The 17,111-nt window shown below is 40.7% G+C and overlaps 2 protein-coding genes across 14 annotated transcripts in view; both read right to left on the reverse strand.

Annotated features, from left to right (window-relative positions):
• Positions 1 to 17,111, reverse strand: part of RNASE4 (ribonuclease A family member 4) — a 20,164-nt gene continuing 3,053 nt past the window's right edge. For 3 of the 5 annotated variants that reach the window (XM_074327975.2, XM_019718484.3, XM_074327974.2), the window contains exon 2: positions 1 to 1,265. In XM_074327975.2, coding sequence (XP_074184076.2) covers positions 811 to 1,248 — 438 coding nt within the window. In that variant the 5' untranslated portion in view covers positions 1,249 to 1,265 and the 3' untranslated portion in view covers positions 1 to 810. Of the gene's footprint in view, positions 1,266 to 13,305; positions 13,465 to 17,111 lie in introns of those variants that run through there. The other 2 variants (XM_019718482.3, XM_019718481.3) reach the window with 2 other exon arrangements.
• Positions 6,810 to 17,111, reverse strand: part of ANG (angiogenin) — a 12,271-nt gene continuing 1,969 nt past the window's right edge. For 2 of the 9 annotated variants that reach the window (XM_088797111.1, XM_088797114.1), the window contains exon 2: positions 6,810 to 7,448. In XM_088797111.1, the coding sequence (XP_088653237.1) occupies positions 6,990 to 7,427 (438 nt within the window). In that variant the 5' untranslated portion in view covers positions 7,428 to 7,448 and the 3' untranslated portion in view covers positions 6,810 to 6,989. Of the gene's footprint in view, positions 7,449 to 11,370; positions 11,394 to 13,305; positions 13,445 to 17,111 lie in introns of those variants that run through there. The other 7 variants (XM_019718492.3, XM_088797113.1, XM_088797108.1 and 4 more) reach the window with 6 other exon arrangements.

Below are 17,111 nucleotides of genomic sequence, written 5' to 3' on the forward strand. Positions count from 1 at the left end.
TGAAGTTTGAGTTCTTTATTATAAGAAATACATGAAAAATCTTGCAGTCAGGAAGACTGAGTGAGTCTTAATGATCTAGTACATTCTTAATATTGTGATTTACTACAGTGATTCAAAAGTCTGGGAAGAAAATAAGAAAATTCCTTGTATAGTTTCTTGATCTTATTAGACCCACACATAAAAACGTTGCCAAATTATACAGATAGAGTTCCCATTTTACCAGCATATATTTCCAAATTTTTAATGCTTCCCCCAACAACTGACTTTTGGGGATCACAAAAAGCAGATACTTTCGAAACACTCCTTGTGATGAAGAGGGAAAAGCCCTGGGTTAGCAGTAACTAGTTGAAGTGGAATTTTGCCTCAGCTTTTCCACTAACTTCATGGTTTTCAGCAAATCCCTTAACTTTGGACTCCTATGTATAACAACATCAACATCACAAGGGTGCTGTAGTTTTAAAATGAGATAACTGAGATGAAAGAACTTTGAAATGCTTGAAGTGCTATAGAAATACATATAATGACTAAATTTCAGAGGCTAGGATCTGAGAGAGCTAAGCTGACCAGTATTACAAAAGGAAGCAGGAGAGTTTACAGAAAAGTTTATTACAGAAAAGCTCAGTCTCATTATAGGTTTATGTCTCCATTTCTCTTTGATGCAATGTATGTAACAAAATGGGTTTATAGAGAAAAAAAATAAGAAATAAGCAGAGGAGACAGAGCCTGGGACAGCTCACATGCATTACTCGCTGCTATTTAAAGAGTAAGTTAAAGGCCAACCACTGAGCCATAACACCTGCAGGGTGACATCTATCCGTCAAGGTGCACAGGCACCTCCGGATCACCCTCACAGGCAATGACAACACGCCGAGTTCTGGCTACGGCCCGGTATCTGCATTTGGGGGCCCTGGAACTTCCTGTATCCTTGCAGTCTGTGACATTCACTACACCCTCATGGCAGTTCATGTTGCCATTCTTGCACGGGATACTGGTGGTGCTGCAGATACTATGAATGTTCCAGATGTTTTCATGGATGAAGGTGTTGAATTGCTTGCAATTATACATGGTCATCTTCCGTCTTTGCATCATTAGGTTGCAGTAGGCATCATTGCCACCTGTCACTGAAGGGTCCACATGCTGCCGCAGGAATCGTTTATACATGCGACTCTGGCCATAGGAGGGCTGCACCAGCACCAGCAGGGTCAGCAGTAAGAGCAGAAGCAACGAAAAGGTCCTCTGGAGAGCCATCTCTACCCTGGAGGTGCCTAGAGAGAAACCAACCGACAGGAGAAAGGAAGGTAAAAATTTGGCACCAGAGAGAGGTGTTGAGAATGGCAAGCTGATATTTCCTCAACTCTATAGTCTCCTCATATCTCCTTGTTATAGATACCATCTCTTCACTCTTCCCTGCTCACAACTTCTCTCAACACTGCTTCTCCCAGAGTAAACAGTTTGCAAACATGATCTTCTCTGAAAGCAAGAGTCTTTCTCTTTCATGGAGAGAGTTGCTGTAGTCAGTACAATGACTCAGGGTAGAGACTGATTGGGTGGCTGTCCAGGTAGATATGGCCTTTATGGTCAGGGTGTGAAAAGAGAAAAAAGGCAGACCTAAGTGAAATGGGACTTGTCTGTCTCTTGAGGGAATTCTCTAGTCATGTGATCTTTGGAGAGTGCTTGGTTCCCTGCAGACTCTGATTGCCAAAAGTTTGGATAGACTCAGGATATGTAAAAAAAAAAGTTTATGAACTGATTTTAATTCCTGACATGCGGGAATTGGGGAAGGTGCAGAAAAAAGTGTAGAGTAACATTTAGGTTTAGTCTTTCCTCTCAATGTATCTATTCTTTAAAAAAAATTAAAAAATTTTAAAAAAATTACAGTTGACATATAATATTAGTTTCAGGTGTACAACTTAGTGATTAGACATTTATATACCTTATGAAGTCAGTCTAGTACCTATTTGACACCATACATAGTTATTACAATGCTATTGACTATATTCCTTATGCTTTACACAGGATGTAACTTTACATCCCTGTGACTATTTTTATAACTGGCAATTTGTACTTCTTAATTCCTTCACCTTTTTCACCCATGTGGCTATTCTTCCTTCTAATGGTATTAAAATCAGATCCTTTTGGAAATCATGTTAATCCTATAAAAAACAAAGTCAAAAACAGAATACTCAGCCACCGTGCTGGGAAGATAGTAAATATTGGTTAAATGAACAAATAAACAAAATGAGCGAGCTAATGAACAAATGAAATGAAATGGGTATAGAGAATGAAGGTGTTTCTCAGGCTTGTGACGTTGACTGACAAGAAAAGACATGGGGGTGGCCGGTTAGCTCAGTTGGTTAGAGCATGGTGCTGGTAGCAGCAAGGTGCTGGTTCGATCTGCACATGGGCCACCATGAGCTGCACCCTCCTCAAAAAAACAAAACAAAACTATGAAACACTTAAAATATAAATCTAAACAGCACAATCTCCACAAAAGAGGACTTGGATGGTGTCTTGTTTCCTTGCTGTTTCTATGCACAACCCAAAAAACTAGGCGCTGGTGGTATATTCTATTGTCATGCATCTATCCTTGATGCTTTATATTGTCAATAGCTGTTGGTAGTTGTTGGTCTTCTCTAGTTGCAGAGTCATTTTGTTGGCACTTTTGGCAGTGGAAAATAAACGTGTTTTACAGACTTAAAAAATAAACAAACACAAATCTCCAGAGCTACAATAAAGAAAGCATTGCCTCGTAGTTTCAGAACATTGCTTTTGTTGACTGCAATGAGGGAAGGAATCCAGACCTATCTGACACTAAAATTTGTGCTCTTTCCACATCCTCTACTCCCTGTCTCATTTCACTCCCCAAATATTCGGGATATTAAAGACATTTATGTTCAGAGCTGCATCTCCCTAGCAACAGAGTTTAGTCAGGGCTGGAACAGGGTGGGAGTAGAGGTGGGAAATCACTCACCAATACTAACTAGCTAGATGCTGCCATCTGGCCGTCACTCCTGGGATTGGCATGAACTCATGAACTGTGAATCTACTTGACCCTGGCATTGAGGCAGGGCTGACTCACTAGAGCAAAGAAAAATGATCTCTGCTTCAACAGGAAGTGACCAAACCAAAATAGAAAGGACAATTTTTTGAGGGTCAGACAGGTCCATTTCTACATCTGCAATCCAAGGGCTGACCCCAGCTGATCTCCTGGTTTGATGTATAGGGGTCCTACAGTCCTTAGTTTTAAAAAATGCTGCTCCATGATGGCAGATCACACTGAGTGACTGAAATGGCTGATAAAGGATCTACAAACCAGTATCAAACCTAACTTCATTCTTTTAAATCTACCTCCTATATTTACAGACACTTCTTGCTCAATCACAGAAAAATAGAAAGCTCTATGTCACAATTCAGTTCACGCAGCTGTAGATATGAGATATGGAGTTAGGAAGAGACAGAAGTGGACGGCTTGTGGGAAGGCTAGCAGGGAGAAATTATGCTTGATTTACTTCTCACCTGTCATGCACGGACTCTAGTCCTGCTCCCCGCAGAAGAGCACAGGATGTGGTGAGGCCAAAAAGGAACACTCACCGAGCCATAGATAGGGGAGTCATGCCATTATATTCTCACAAGTGGCTGGGTTGGAGACACAGGAAGCAGGAGCCACACTGTCTGCAGCCTGCCATCAGCTTCTCTGCCAACAAACCAACCCCTTGCTGACTGCAATCTACGCTTGCTAGCGTAGCCACAGCAGTTGTATCAGTGGCCAATGGCTCACTGGTTACAGGTGATGGCCAACTAGTTACAGCTGATGACCATCTACTACCCAAGCCAGCACCTTTTCATGTGGCTGAGAGCCTGGAAACTGTTCTTTGGGACTCTGTCCTCACATCACCCCAGGGCCAGTGGCTATAACTTATGAAAGTACACTTAGCATTTGGGTAATAGCTTCGTCACAACAATGTTCTTTGGATTGTTTTTGCCAAATCTAATCTTGCACCTCTAATTTTGCACATTCTGCCTACTTTTTCTCATTGTGCTTCTTTGTGTCCAAGAATATGGTTTGGAAAGATAATTAGCTACAAAGAATACCTAAACTATTCATGCAACAGCAAACCCACAGCCTCAGCCACACTAACCAACTGATTTAACAAGACATGGAAAAATATTTGCAAACAGAAGTCCAAAGTAGACATCAAATGGGTGTATCTCAAGGTTCTGGCTACAAAATGAAATGATCCCCAAATCATCCCAACACATACTCTTTGGTCAGAGCTTGCCCCAAAGGCTTTTCCACTGCACCACATTGATTCTCAACAAGACCTTCTTTTGATACTGTGATCCCAGAGCTCTGCCACACTAACTACCCTGTTTCCCCAAAAATAAGACCTAGTCGGACAATCAGCTCTAATGCATCTTTTGGAGCAAAACTTAATGTAAGACCCAGTATTATATTATATATTTTATATATATATATATATATATATATATATATATATATATATATATATATATATATAAATAATATTATATTAATATATTATATTATAGTAAAATGAGACCAGGTCTTATATTAATTTTTGCTCCAAAAGACGCATTAGAGCTGATGGTCCGGCTAGGTCTTATTTTGGGGGAAACATGGTATTTGACCTTGGGGAAATTACTTAACCTCTCTCAGCATATTTCCTCATAAGTAAATGAGTATAATAATAATAATACCTACCTATTAGGGATGTTATGAAGAATAATGATAAAATCAATGTTCGTGCTTATCACAATGTCTAGCACATGGTAAGTGCTCAGTAAATGTTGGCAATTACCATTTTTACAATTTCCGTTTTTCTTGGTTTCCTTTGCTTCCTTCAATCTGGATAAAATAATGAATGACTACACCTAGTTGCATATATTATTGATCCCTTCCCCTTTATTTTGTAGAGTACCCATATTCCCACCCCCCACCCCCATTAGAAGGCTGTTTTTAAGCTGAACTACCTCTGCTACTAGAATTTATGCTGTGTCCCTAGAGAAAATTTTCCTCTCCACGTTGCTTGGAATTTTCTTCTGCGCATGTCATTGTTCTTCAAAGGACTTGATATTTTGAGGTTTTTCTTCTCTTTTTCTTTGCAAAGTTAACAAAACACAGATGACTAGGACTTGCATTCCTCAAATGATTTTCTTGAGATAAAGACTGACATGCCTGCCACTTGATATTTCATTCTAAACAGCTTTTGTTTGTGAGAGAACAAGAGACCCACAGCAAAAGGTACTACTTTCGGCCACCCAGCTGCTGACTCTATCAGCAGGTCAGGAAACACCCCCGTCAGATTGCCATGTCATTTCCTAGGAAAGGCATTTGCCCTAACACCAGAGCAGGGCATGCAATGGTAGTACTCTAAGCAGATGTTTGGAGAAGACGTGAGTTTTCACAGTTATGGCATGCTTAATATAATAATGGTCCATGCCTTTGACCTTCCCCATCAAAATCTTGAGTGGGGCGATGCTCTGTATGGAAGTCACCTTGTCTAATAACAAGGAGATGGTACTGGCTGGAGAACCTGGGTCCAAATATCCTACCCAAAACTGGACATTTCTCACTTCCTAAAGGGTTTTTGAGATTTTAGAATGAGGCAAATTTTCTAGTAAGAGAGGTTTGGGAAACTCTTCTCCCTACTTTCTTAGGAAATGACAGTGATTTCAATTTTGAAATAAATTAACTCAAAGTGAGGAGATTCATGTGCTGCGTGTGCACCAGTAACCTACTTCTCCACCCCTTCCTCCATAAATTTAAACACTTTTAGTGACGCGGGGCTCTCCCAAGTGGCACCTGGACACTGATCTATAACCTGGGTATTGAGGAATCAGGACTTTTGACCCATTTCAGGGCAATGTAGGCAGCAGGAGAGGCCACCATCGGGAATATATAGTCATATATTCATAAGACAGCAAAACTAATGATTTATAACTGTAATTTATTAACAACTACTTTGTAAATAAAATATCCAGGCACCCATTGATAGAAATTAGGTAACAAAATTAACAACGAAACCTGTGAATTGATTAGTGTATTTTACAAAAAGAGTGTCTGTTTACCTAAATTTGTGTTTACTTGAAAACAAGTGTAGTCAAAGGGTAAGGAATAAGCTTGGAATCTTGCTATGAATTCTCTAAGACTTCACAGTTGCCAGACATCAGTTGATAAAGTAAAAGATTAAAGAGAAAATAATGTAATCAATTTTTGATCTTTATATAAAATAACCATGAGAATATCCTGGGAGAATTCCATTCAAAACAACATCAAAGTTACCTCTTGCCTAAGACAAGAGGTGGCTACCAGGAATGAATTTGGGTATTCATGCAGGATTACACACAGTATTTGTGTGTGTGTGTGTGTGTGTGTGTGTGTGTGTGTGTGTGTGTGTGAGAGAGAGAGAGACAGAGAGAGACAGAGAGAGACAAAGAGAGACAGAGACAGAGACAGAGACAGAGAGGGAAGGAGAAAGTTTAATTAATCTGTTGGGTATTTAGTCCTACACTCTTCTCCGTAAAATATTGGCTTATATGACAGCAAAATAATTTGGCCCTCCTGAAAATTCTGCCCCAAAGCCATGAGCCCTGGAATTCCCAGTTCTCTCTGTGAGATGAATTTAACATCCTTACTTTCACAGAAAAGTAAAGTCCACCTCCCTGTTTATTAAGAAAGAATTAACCGATAGGGTAAAACATATTTCTATTCCATCCAGTCCTCTCAGGGCTCCACTGAGTAGAGAAAATGGCCAAAATAGGCCAACAATCGCTGAGAAGACTTTGAATCTTATTGATTTCAGAGACATTTTTATTTATTAATCATATTATAAAACAGGAAACATAAGATCCAGGTAGCTCATTTTTCTGGGCCCCTGGCAATGACTGTTGCCACCACTGTTCTAGAGTGGACAGGGGAAATGCAAGGAAAGGAGAGCAGAATTAACTCTGGGCCAGTGGCCTGCTGGTTATGGACGGAAAATGGATTCATCAAGGTGGACAGGCCAGCCATTTTCACAGCCAACAACAATGTTTCTGAACCCTCGTGTGGCTCTGTACCGGCAGGGAGGCTGGGGGGACCCTCCTGCATGCTTGCAAGTGGTGACCTGAAAGCGAGATTTGCTTATTCTGAAAGTTTCTTTGTAAGGCTCTCCATTGTTATCACAGATGGCCTTGATGTTGTTCTTGGTGTCATGAATAAAGGTGTTGATGTCTTTGCAGGGTTTCGTCAGGCGTCGTCTCGCCATCATGGTGTCACAGTATCTGCCATTCCGGCCACTTGGTTGGGCATCATAGTGCTGGCTCAGGAAGTGGTTGTACCTGTAGTTATTCTGAGCCAGGGTCGGTGGGATCAGACCCAGACCCAGCATGAAGGCCAAGACCAGGGGACCCAGGCCCATCAGCATCTCTTCCAGCAAAGGCTCCTGCTAAGGGCAAAAGGAGGTGTGGTAGAGCAAATCAGGCTAAAAGGACAGGGACTTTTCTCTCTGACAGGGCATCAGCAGTCAGGTATCTTCAGTCACCTAATTATATCTTTCTCTTCTCTTCCTTATTAATTTCACATTTCTTGTCAATCCATTCCTTTGGACATTCGATCTAAGTTTCTTGAACATAACTTCCATCCCCAACCATTTTTTCCTGTCCCTTAAGGATCACTGAGGATTTACTTTTTTCTATCAGTTGTAGCATTACAAAATCCATTCACACTCTTTAATTCATTTATTAATTAATTTACTAACAAACATTACATAAGCTCCTACTGGGTACAAGGCACTGGGCTAGGTCCTGGAACACACAGACCATTAAGACACACCAAACGCCTCCCTAAAAGGCAATGTGGCATCCTTAGGGAAGGGAGGGGAGCTCGAGTTCACTGAGATGAGACAGTAAGGCAGTAGGTGAGAGCTATAAAGAAGAGGGACTTTTAGGGAACCCTGAGCCCAGGGAAGGGTCAATCAGAGGATTGTTGAAGACAGGATTCCAGGTACTGAAATCAGTAAGTCAGCTGGCTGTGAGGAGAGCAGCTGAAAGCAGTTTTATCCTGAGGTGAAGGGAGACAGACCTAAGTCCCCAAGAAGTAGGTGGTTCGTGGCCAAAGGTGGAATATTGTGTACTATTATATAGAGAGAAAACAGAGAAGAGCATGGAAGAATCTATGTAATGCTTAGAAGTGGGTCTGAGGTAAACTTTTATGGAAGACAGGAGGAAGAGGAATTCAAGCTTATTCTTAAGAGCTTCTTTCATGGGGAACAATGTGGATTATTCTTAGAGAATATTTTCTAGTTTCCCCTGCAGATGTACAAAGACTGTTACACAACAGGCAAATAATGTTACCAAGTGGAAAAAATAAAAACAAACAAAACAACTTCTTAGACCTTTTCATGAAATCAAAGGCCTTACAAATTGTTTTAATTTCTTAACAGCTTCCTCAAAAGAAGAAGAAAAAAAAAAAGAGGATTGCTGTCATCGTCTCTCAAGTGCTATCAGTCTCAAACTGTAAAACTCACACACCCCAGGGGTGGTGTGTCACAGACACCCATAAAGTAAATATGGTGTTTCTTCCTGGAGCACGATTAAAAAATAAAATCAAACAAGTATAGATAATAACAAAGTAGAAAACAAATTTCTTATGAACTTTTAAGATTTTATTTCTTCAGAAATTTGCAGATTTGAGAATTGAAAAATATTTGGTGTTTACAAGCAGGTACCATGTTTCCCTGAAAATAAGACCTAGCCGGACAATCAACTCGAATGCGTCTTTTGGATCAAAAATTAATATAAGACCTGGTCTTGTTTTACTATAAGACCAGGTACAATATAATATAATATAATATAATATAATATAATATAATATAATATAATATAATACTGGATCTTATATTAATTTTTGCTCCAAAAGACACATTATAGCCGATGGTCCGGCTAGGTCTTATTTTCGGGGAAACAGGGTAGTTTCTGACTATACTTTTAATTTGCTGGAGAAAATCTTAAAACACATTCAGAGCCTTTAAAAACCATCAGAGTCCTACCCCATTGTATCAAATATATGTGAATGTCCCCACATCCAATAACAAAAATGACTTCACTATAAACTTGAAATTGATTTTTATAATTTTGCTTTTCAAATTGTTTGTCTATGAGTAACTGATTTACTTTATAATTGGCTATGATTCCTTGGCAATCATCACACATACTGAGAAATTCTTACAATTGGAGAAAAATTTGACCTTCAAATTATTCTTAAATGTAATTCATATAAATCCTAAATTTAAAAACACATGGTATATTTTCATAGACATTAAATTAATTATGAATTTTTATTTTGTGCTTTTCTTGTGTGTAAGTCAATAAACATTATTATTATTTTTTTAATTAAATTTATTGGGGTGACAATTGTTAGTAAAATTACATAGATTTCAGGTGTACAATTCTATATTACATCATCTATAAATCCCATTGTGTGTTCATCACCCAGAGTCAGTTCTCCTTCCATCACCATATATTTGATCCCCCTTACCTTCATCTCCCACCCCCCACCCCCAACCCCCCTTACCCTCTGAATGAACATTATTTTCATATCCAATTCTTTATAGCCCTTAAAGATGCCACAGGTCCTAGCACTAAGCCTGTAGTGTTACCGAACAGCCCTGGGAGTATGACTGTAAATCTAGAAAGACAAGGGAATCCAGGGTTCTGATGGTACATGAGAAGGCATGTAACAGAACGAGCAATGTGAGCTCTTTCTCAACAGCATTTGGCATTGATCCACCCTGTCTGTTTCATAATAACTATAGACAAAATTGGCACACTGCTGAAGAATACCGAATTATACACTAAGAAAATTTTGGGTCATTCCACAATACTGAAATAAATAGCAGCTGAAAAAGTTGCCAATTAGCACACGGATTATAATTTGTAATAAAATCAAGCAAAAGCGTGGTCTTGGGAGTTTAGCAAGAAAGTGGTACATGATTGCAGAGGGGAGAGACACCACTAAAAGAAAAACGAGTATTCATACACGGCCACTGCTTCAACACAGCTGCTGGCTTGCCATGCACCCCATTTACCAAACTCTTTACATTTATATTGTGCTTTTTAGTCTTTTGAGTGTGTTTTCTCTTTCTAGTTTTTTGGAAGATCTCATCAAAGTTTTATTGATTTGGATTCAGTTAGGTCTCTTGCTCTGCAATAGACAAATATATTGCCTTCTAACATCAAAGGTAACTGTAGAATCACGGGCTCCCAAGACTGAATAGGACCTCAGAGGTCACAGAGTCAACACCTCTCTGCCTGGGACCAGAATCCCAGAGTTCAAAATTATGAAGAACCAAGAGTTGGTAGTACTCAAAAGAGTCATTAGGTGGCAGTGATGGATAGAAATGTTGCCAATGTCTTCCACACTGCAGAGGACACACAGGGTCCTTGTAAAAGGTGCCAGCACCATACAGGTTGTGGAGATATTGTTGTTCATAGAAGGGAGTCTGAGGTGGCAGGCCTGTCTAGAGCCTCTGTCCAAACACTTTATGCTTTAGATATTAAGACCAAGGCCATCCCACTAGAGACAAGTGTCAAAGCAAAAGTCACAAAGCTCAGGATCTGCCCACAGGAACAGAGCAAAATAGATACCGTATTTCCCCCCAAAATAAGACCTAACCAGAAAATAAGCCCTAGCATGATTTTTTAGGATGCTCATAATAGTACAAGCCCTACCCCCAAAATAAGCCCCAGTTAAGATCGTCAGCCAGATGGATGCATTTAGTACGTCTGTTGCAACACACGATGGATGTATTGAATTATGAAATAATAATATTAATACATAATTAATATAAATAAATAATATTTTTGATATTAATACTTAAAATAAATGATAATATAAATTATAATTAAGTAAATACACAAGCGGGCGCCTCTGGATGAGAGGTAAATGCCTATGTAAACAGATGAACTCCAGACTTATTGCCGAATGACCAATCGGAGTACAGACACAACGCACGAATAACGTGTGCACTTGATAAGTAATGGACATGGTTGTGTCTAATATGAATCTTCATAATTCAATACATCGTGTATTGTAACGGACGTACTTAATGCACTCATGTGAAATAAAAAAACGTTTTCTGAATTTTGGCGCCTGCAATTTTTCGTCGCTTTTGTGTGGACCATCATTCTTAACTGTCATCATTTTTGTTGCCACTCTTGTCTCGTAAGCCTCCAATTAACACTTGATATAATGGTAGATTTAAAGGGAATGGTATTTTGACCCCCAGACAAGACGAGTGCAAAAAGAAACAGCTATTCTGTGGAGTACAAGAAAGGAATTGTGGAGGATTCCCAGGGCAAGAATCTTACGGCTTTCTGCAAAGAGAAGAAGTTGGATCTCCAAAGGGTCTGAAAATGGCGAGCAGAGACCATAACCTCAGTCAACAGGTGGACGAGGGAAATGCTAAAAAGCGCAAGTATGGATCGGGTCGGCAACCATTATTTCCTGAGCTGAAAAAATAAGACATCCCCTGAAAATAAGCCCTAATGCATCTTTTGGAGCAAAAATTAATGTAAGACCCGGTCTTATTTGGGGGGAAATACGGTACCTAATGTCAGTTTTCATGGGTACTATTTCCAAGTCTTTATACATGTACTCTTGGACAAACAATTGCCTGTTTACTTGTCAGTGTTTCCCACTGGTGTATAAACAGAGCCCATATTACTCACTTTGAATCACACTGCCTGCCTCATAGTAGACCCTCAGTAACTTTTTTTTTTAAATAATTGACTTCATTTTCCTCTCCAGACCTAAGTTTATTCATTTATAAAATGATAAAGTTGCTAACTCTAAATTCTGAAATTCCATACTTCTCATTAAGCGTAAGAGAATTGTGTCTAGTTTCACTAGCAAAAGTAGAGTGACTGTAGAATTACAGAGACAAGTTTGTATAAGTTTAGTTGGTGGCACAGGGCACCAGGTGGAAGATGATAGCATGACCTGTGGCCCAGTCTCACTGAGATGCCTCATTTCTTAAGGTTCAGCACGTAAGCCCAGCCCATGGACCACCTCTAGTTAAGGCACTGGACTGACGCTGCACAGGGGCTCCACATCCTACACAGCCACTTGCTGGTTGGAGGTTGAACCCTCACCTCCCAGTCTGGAGAGGTAAAGGAGAATTTTTGGTTTTAATTTGTAGAATTTGCACATTCCTTCCGTAACAACTTAGCTAAATTTTGCTCAGGCTTTTTATAATCTTGACTCCCTAAGTCATGCAGAAACCAAATCCCAGCCAGTACACAGCATGGCCACCAGTAGCTAACATCTGCTCCCCTACTCACATCCTCATCCATGTATTCAGTTATAAATTTCCAAAATAAAGAGAACAATGGAACTGGGAGAAAACAAGTACGAGACAGATTATTTGTAGTGCGGAAGTGAATCTGCCTAGGCCAAGTGTGCACAGCCTCACATCTGGTGGTCAAACTCATTCACACATATCCTCCCATATACAAGCACATAACTGTCAGTCAGCTTTTTGTCAGTGCAATTCGTCCCAACTGTTCTTTATATGAACTTTATCCTCTATCTCAAACGAAGCCCATTAGTCTTCACAAGAATCAATATTCTCTTTCTCTCTCCACTGACAATGTTTTATACTCAAGAGATCCATCCAACTTTACACACCAGGGAGCTAACTTGACAGTCTATGACGAGTAACGGTGGTTATAATTTCTATAAATGTAGTTTTACACTTTTTATATATTCTAGGGCACTCTCCCCCAAAGCAAAAGCATAACACTCTTTATCTCCTTTCCTTCTTTCTTCCCTTTGACCTGCAAGTGTACCTTCTTTTGATCTTGGGATGTGTACCACTTTGCTCTCACAGAGCAATCAAAACTTTTTTAAGGAAAAAAATTAGTAGGGAAGGTTAGAAGAAAACAGCTAAAAGCATACTTTCTGTTTCTTTCCTTGTTCCATCACATATAATGCCTGTGCTCAGGGGGGCTCCAATGCTCTTCAGCAAATGGCTTCCCCAGGTCTTTGAAGATTTTATCACAGTTCAGGAATCCCTCTGAAACCTCCACTTACTCCCGGTCTCACTAAATGTCCCTTTATCCACATATAGGCTAGCCCAAAAGAAATCTGTTTTCATTTTAAACTTTAGAATCTGATTCATTTTTTCCTTAATTCATTAGCTTGGGCCCAGAGGCTTTAAAAAGGAGGGAAATGGCTGCATTGCAATGGATAGATGGCTAGAAATAATATATATATATATATAAACAAACAGAACAATAGATTACCCAGGGGTGAGAATAATCTTACGAAAATCTGGAAATTTCCCTCCACCTGAAGGTGGCTTCCAGCTGTTTGTTCCAGGAGATGGGTTCCAGCTGCGTGAACCTAGAGGCCCCTATGGTTCTGATTATATAGTGATCAGATGAACTGGGTGGGGAGACTAGTTCCAAAGATCCTCAATCCTGGCAGAGATAGGAAAACCAAGGACACTTCTCTTGGACAAACAAAGAAAGTCATTCACCTTTTCCCTGGGTATGACTGGGTCAAATATTCACCCACTGGAATGGATTCGTGGATAAACATGGCCCCTTCTCCCAAAGCTGCTCTTTTTCTGATGTGCGTGGTTCTTACTCTTACCCATGACAAGACTAAGGTTTCGTTGTTCACACACAATGTTCTGGATCCAGAAGATGTTCCTGATCTCTGGACCAACTCCAAGAACTGCCTTGAAAGAAACCTGCAGAGCAAATGTGGTCTCCTAGCAGGATGCTGTTCCAGTGTACTTTGTATTTACCCACATAATTTGATTTAATGATTGGATGCCATGCCAGTAAGTAGGTTATTCCATAGATTTCAAGAGAACCAGGAAAGCACTTCTAGAGAAGGTTATGTGACAGCTATTAGACGGACGAGATCGGGTGCATTCAGGGTGGTATGGCTGTAGACTGTGACAGCTATTAGTACCCTGCCCATAACCTCAACCTCCCAGCTACTAACTAACCTTCTGAAATATCCTTGCCATATTTCCTGGACTTCTCCTTCCTTTCATCCTTAGCTGTGCACTAGAGACTAACCCTGAGCACTCAGTCTTCTATTGCTTGCAAAACTGATGATCTCCATCATCATTGCAACAGCTCCAGGTCCAGTTGCCGTTTTCAGGGGGCACAGCCCACCATCCCTTTCAGGAGTCGAACCGGCAACCTTGTGGTTGAGAGCCCACTGGCCCATGTGGGAATCGAACTGGCAGTCTTTGGAGTTAGGAGCATGGAGCTCTAATCGCCTGAGCCACCGGGCCGGCCCCTAATTGATCTTCTTGTCTCTCCATTAGATAGAACCCTTTGAGAGAAGAATCATTGTCTATTCATCTCTACAGTCTTAGTTTCTAAAACAGTGATTGACTTCTAGGGCCCAAGGTCTTTTTGTTATCCCTCATGGTTTAGCAACACTCTCTCTCTGGTCTCACTGTGGAGACTCCAACCATGCAAACTCTCCTGGCTTCTCTTAACCTTTTCACTGCGTTAATTGATTTCAAGTTTGTTCTCCAAAATGTGTCAAAAATCCACACAAAATAATTACAGTATTTATATTTTTAAGTAGATACAGTTAAGGTGCTACATTTTATTAAAATAAATAATTTTTAAAGTATAAAAATTTCCTATTATTATTAATTCTTGAAAAACACAAAAATATAGAAAAATGTATATCTGCTTTCCTAAACTTCCTTTCTGGAACACTGAGTTCGTGGGGTAAAGTCAAACACCGCAATCAGCAGCGAAAATGTTAAGGCTCACCGACACAACTGGGTTTGGTAGCAGTTACCAAACAAGGCAGAACTGAGTCCCAGGTAGAACAGGGTGACTTCCAAGGGTCCCAGGAACGCTCTGCTTTTAGCTTACTGATAAATCCTGAAAGCCCACTGTTTATCTTCGTTTTTGAGGTATTGGTCCCTGTCCCAATGCAAAAATCCCTAGGAGAGATTAACTCTTTAAACAGCTGTCAGTGAGTCACACACCCCTGGGCATGTGCTCTACAGCCTATCTTAAGAACAGCTTTTGGTAACTGGAAGGGCCTGAGGCTTTGAGGAAGAAAAGTGGGCAGCATGGAGAACCTGAAAAAGAACAAACTTCACCTGCTTTTCAGTTGTGTTGGGACACAGTCCTGCCTGAGCTTCACGTTTTACCCCTGTCCTCTCCTTTCTTCCCTGCATCCCCAACCGAATCCTGAGCTAAAAGGGGAAAAGTTGGAGGTAGTGAGAAGAGTACCAAGCAAAGTGCCACAAATTGCCTTTCCCTCAGTACCTGGTGCCCCAGGGTTACTGAAGTCTCTGGAAGGGAAGAGACAGGCCCGTCTCTGATCAGTTGTTCTGCCAAACACCCAAGTTCAAAGACTTTTAGGAGCAAAAAGAAATAACAGGACATGGGGACCATAGAGTGAGGCCTCTGTTGGGACGGTTTTTTCCTGCAAGCACAGCTGCTAGAAGCTTTCCATCCCCCTCCTCCTCCGATATCTTATCGGAGCAGTTTCCTTCGAGCACAGCATTTAGAGGCTTTCCCGTCAAAACAGTATTGAGCGATCACGGCTGTTAGGGTCAGACCTCCACGGCACCCCGGCCAGATTTAACTAATCCCTAGCGCTGCAATAGCAATAGTGCGAATCCCCCCAAACCCGGAGGCCTGACCCTATAAAACAAAGCGTCTGACCCCAGTAAGTGCTCAGTCTTTGGGAACAATCCCGCTGATCCCACCGGCATAATAAAGCTGTGTTCTCCCTGATCTCTGCATGCCACTTGATTCTCTCGGTCTCCGCCGTTTCCCACAACACCTCTACTGGCATCTAGCAGAGTGCCTAAATGCTCATTTTCCTTTTGTGGGCAGACAAACTATTTGAGAGCAGTGCCTATTTTAAGTTAATCACATATCACTTTTTAAAGAGACACTGAAGAAGTGAGTTCTAAAAAGCTATCAACCAGTTATTTGTTAGGGAAGACAGCTGCCAGGCCCATTGCAACACCCCATGATTGCCTCAGCAGTCCCAAAAGACGGAATAAGCAGTCAACTCCCACAGCCTGTGGGGATCAAGATGACTTGATCAACACCACCCTTCTCTGATAAATGACCTAAGAGCAGAGATAAAGTACCCCACTCCAACATCACACACACACACCACAGACCACAGACACACACACACAGCACACACACACAGCACACACACACACCCCACACACACCCCACACACCCCCACCACACACACACCACACACACACCACACACACACACACCGCGCACACACCGCACACACACACACACCATCCACACACCACACACACACCACACACCGCACACACACAGCGCGCGCACACACACACACACACACACACACACACACACACACACACAGAGTCCCATGGCCTGAAACACTAGTTCAAACACCAACTCATACAAACAGATCAGTCTCTGATTTTAGAGTTATGCAGTGGTGCTGAGTAGCAGCTTCCAGCCTCTGAACACAGCCACATCCCTTCTCTGCCTCTAGGATTTCACTGGACAACCTTGGGAGAATTCACAACCTGTGTACATAGTTGACAATGCAAAGAGTCAGGGTGAATGGGGAATGGTTGCTTTCATTCTAATTGTTTTTATTCTCAGCTTGGCACAATGAAGTTATAATGAAACAGAAAATAAAGTTTTTTTGGGAAAAAAAGTTTTGTGATTTCATTAAAATGCATCTTAGTGCCTACTCCTTTGTATTTCAAAATACAAAGAATTATAATCTATGATTAATGAACATTATATCTTTGTCAATGTTTTAAATAGGTGTGAAGCAATTGCCAATTGAAAAACATACTCATATATTTTTAATATGTTCTGACAGCTTCAACTTGAAAGTTATTCCCCTTCTTCTGAAATGTTTTTCTATGTCTCCATTTCAAGCCAATAGTTTTCTTGCACACAGATACAGGAAGCATGGGTTCTCCTTCTAAGGACTCTCGTGCCGGTGTACTTTCCCCCTTTATACAAAGTACATGTGTTTACTTCTGTCCTAAAGACTAATTGTAAAGTTAGGTAATGGAGGGAAGGGGTTAGTTTTTAAG

Source organism: Rhinolophus sinicus, chromosome 3 (assembly GCF_057876585.1).
Source record: "Rhinolophus sinicus isolate RSI-liver-muscle chromosome 3, RSI-T2T, whole genome shotgun sequence".
Lineage (NCBI taxonomy): Eukaryota > Metazoa > Chordata > Mammalia > Chiroptera > Rhinolophidae > Rhinolophus > Rhinolophus sinicus.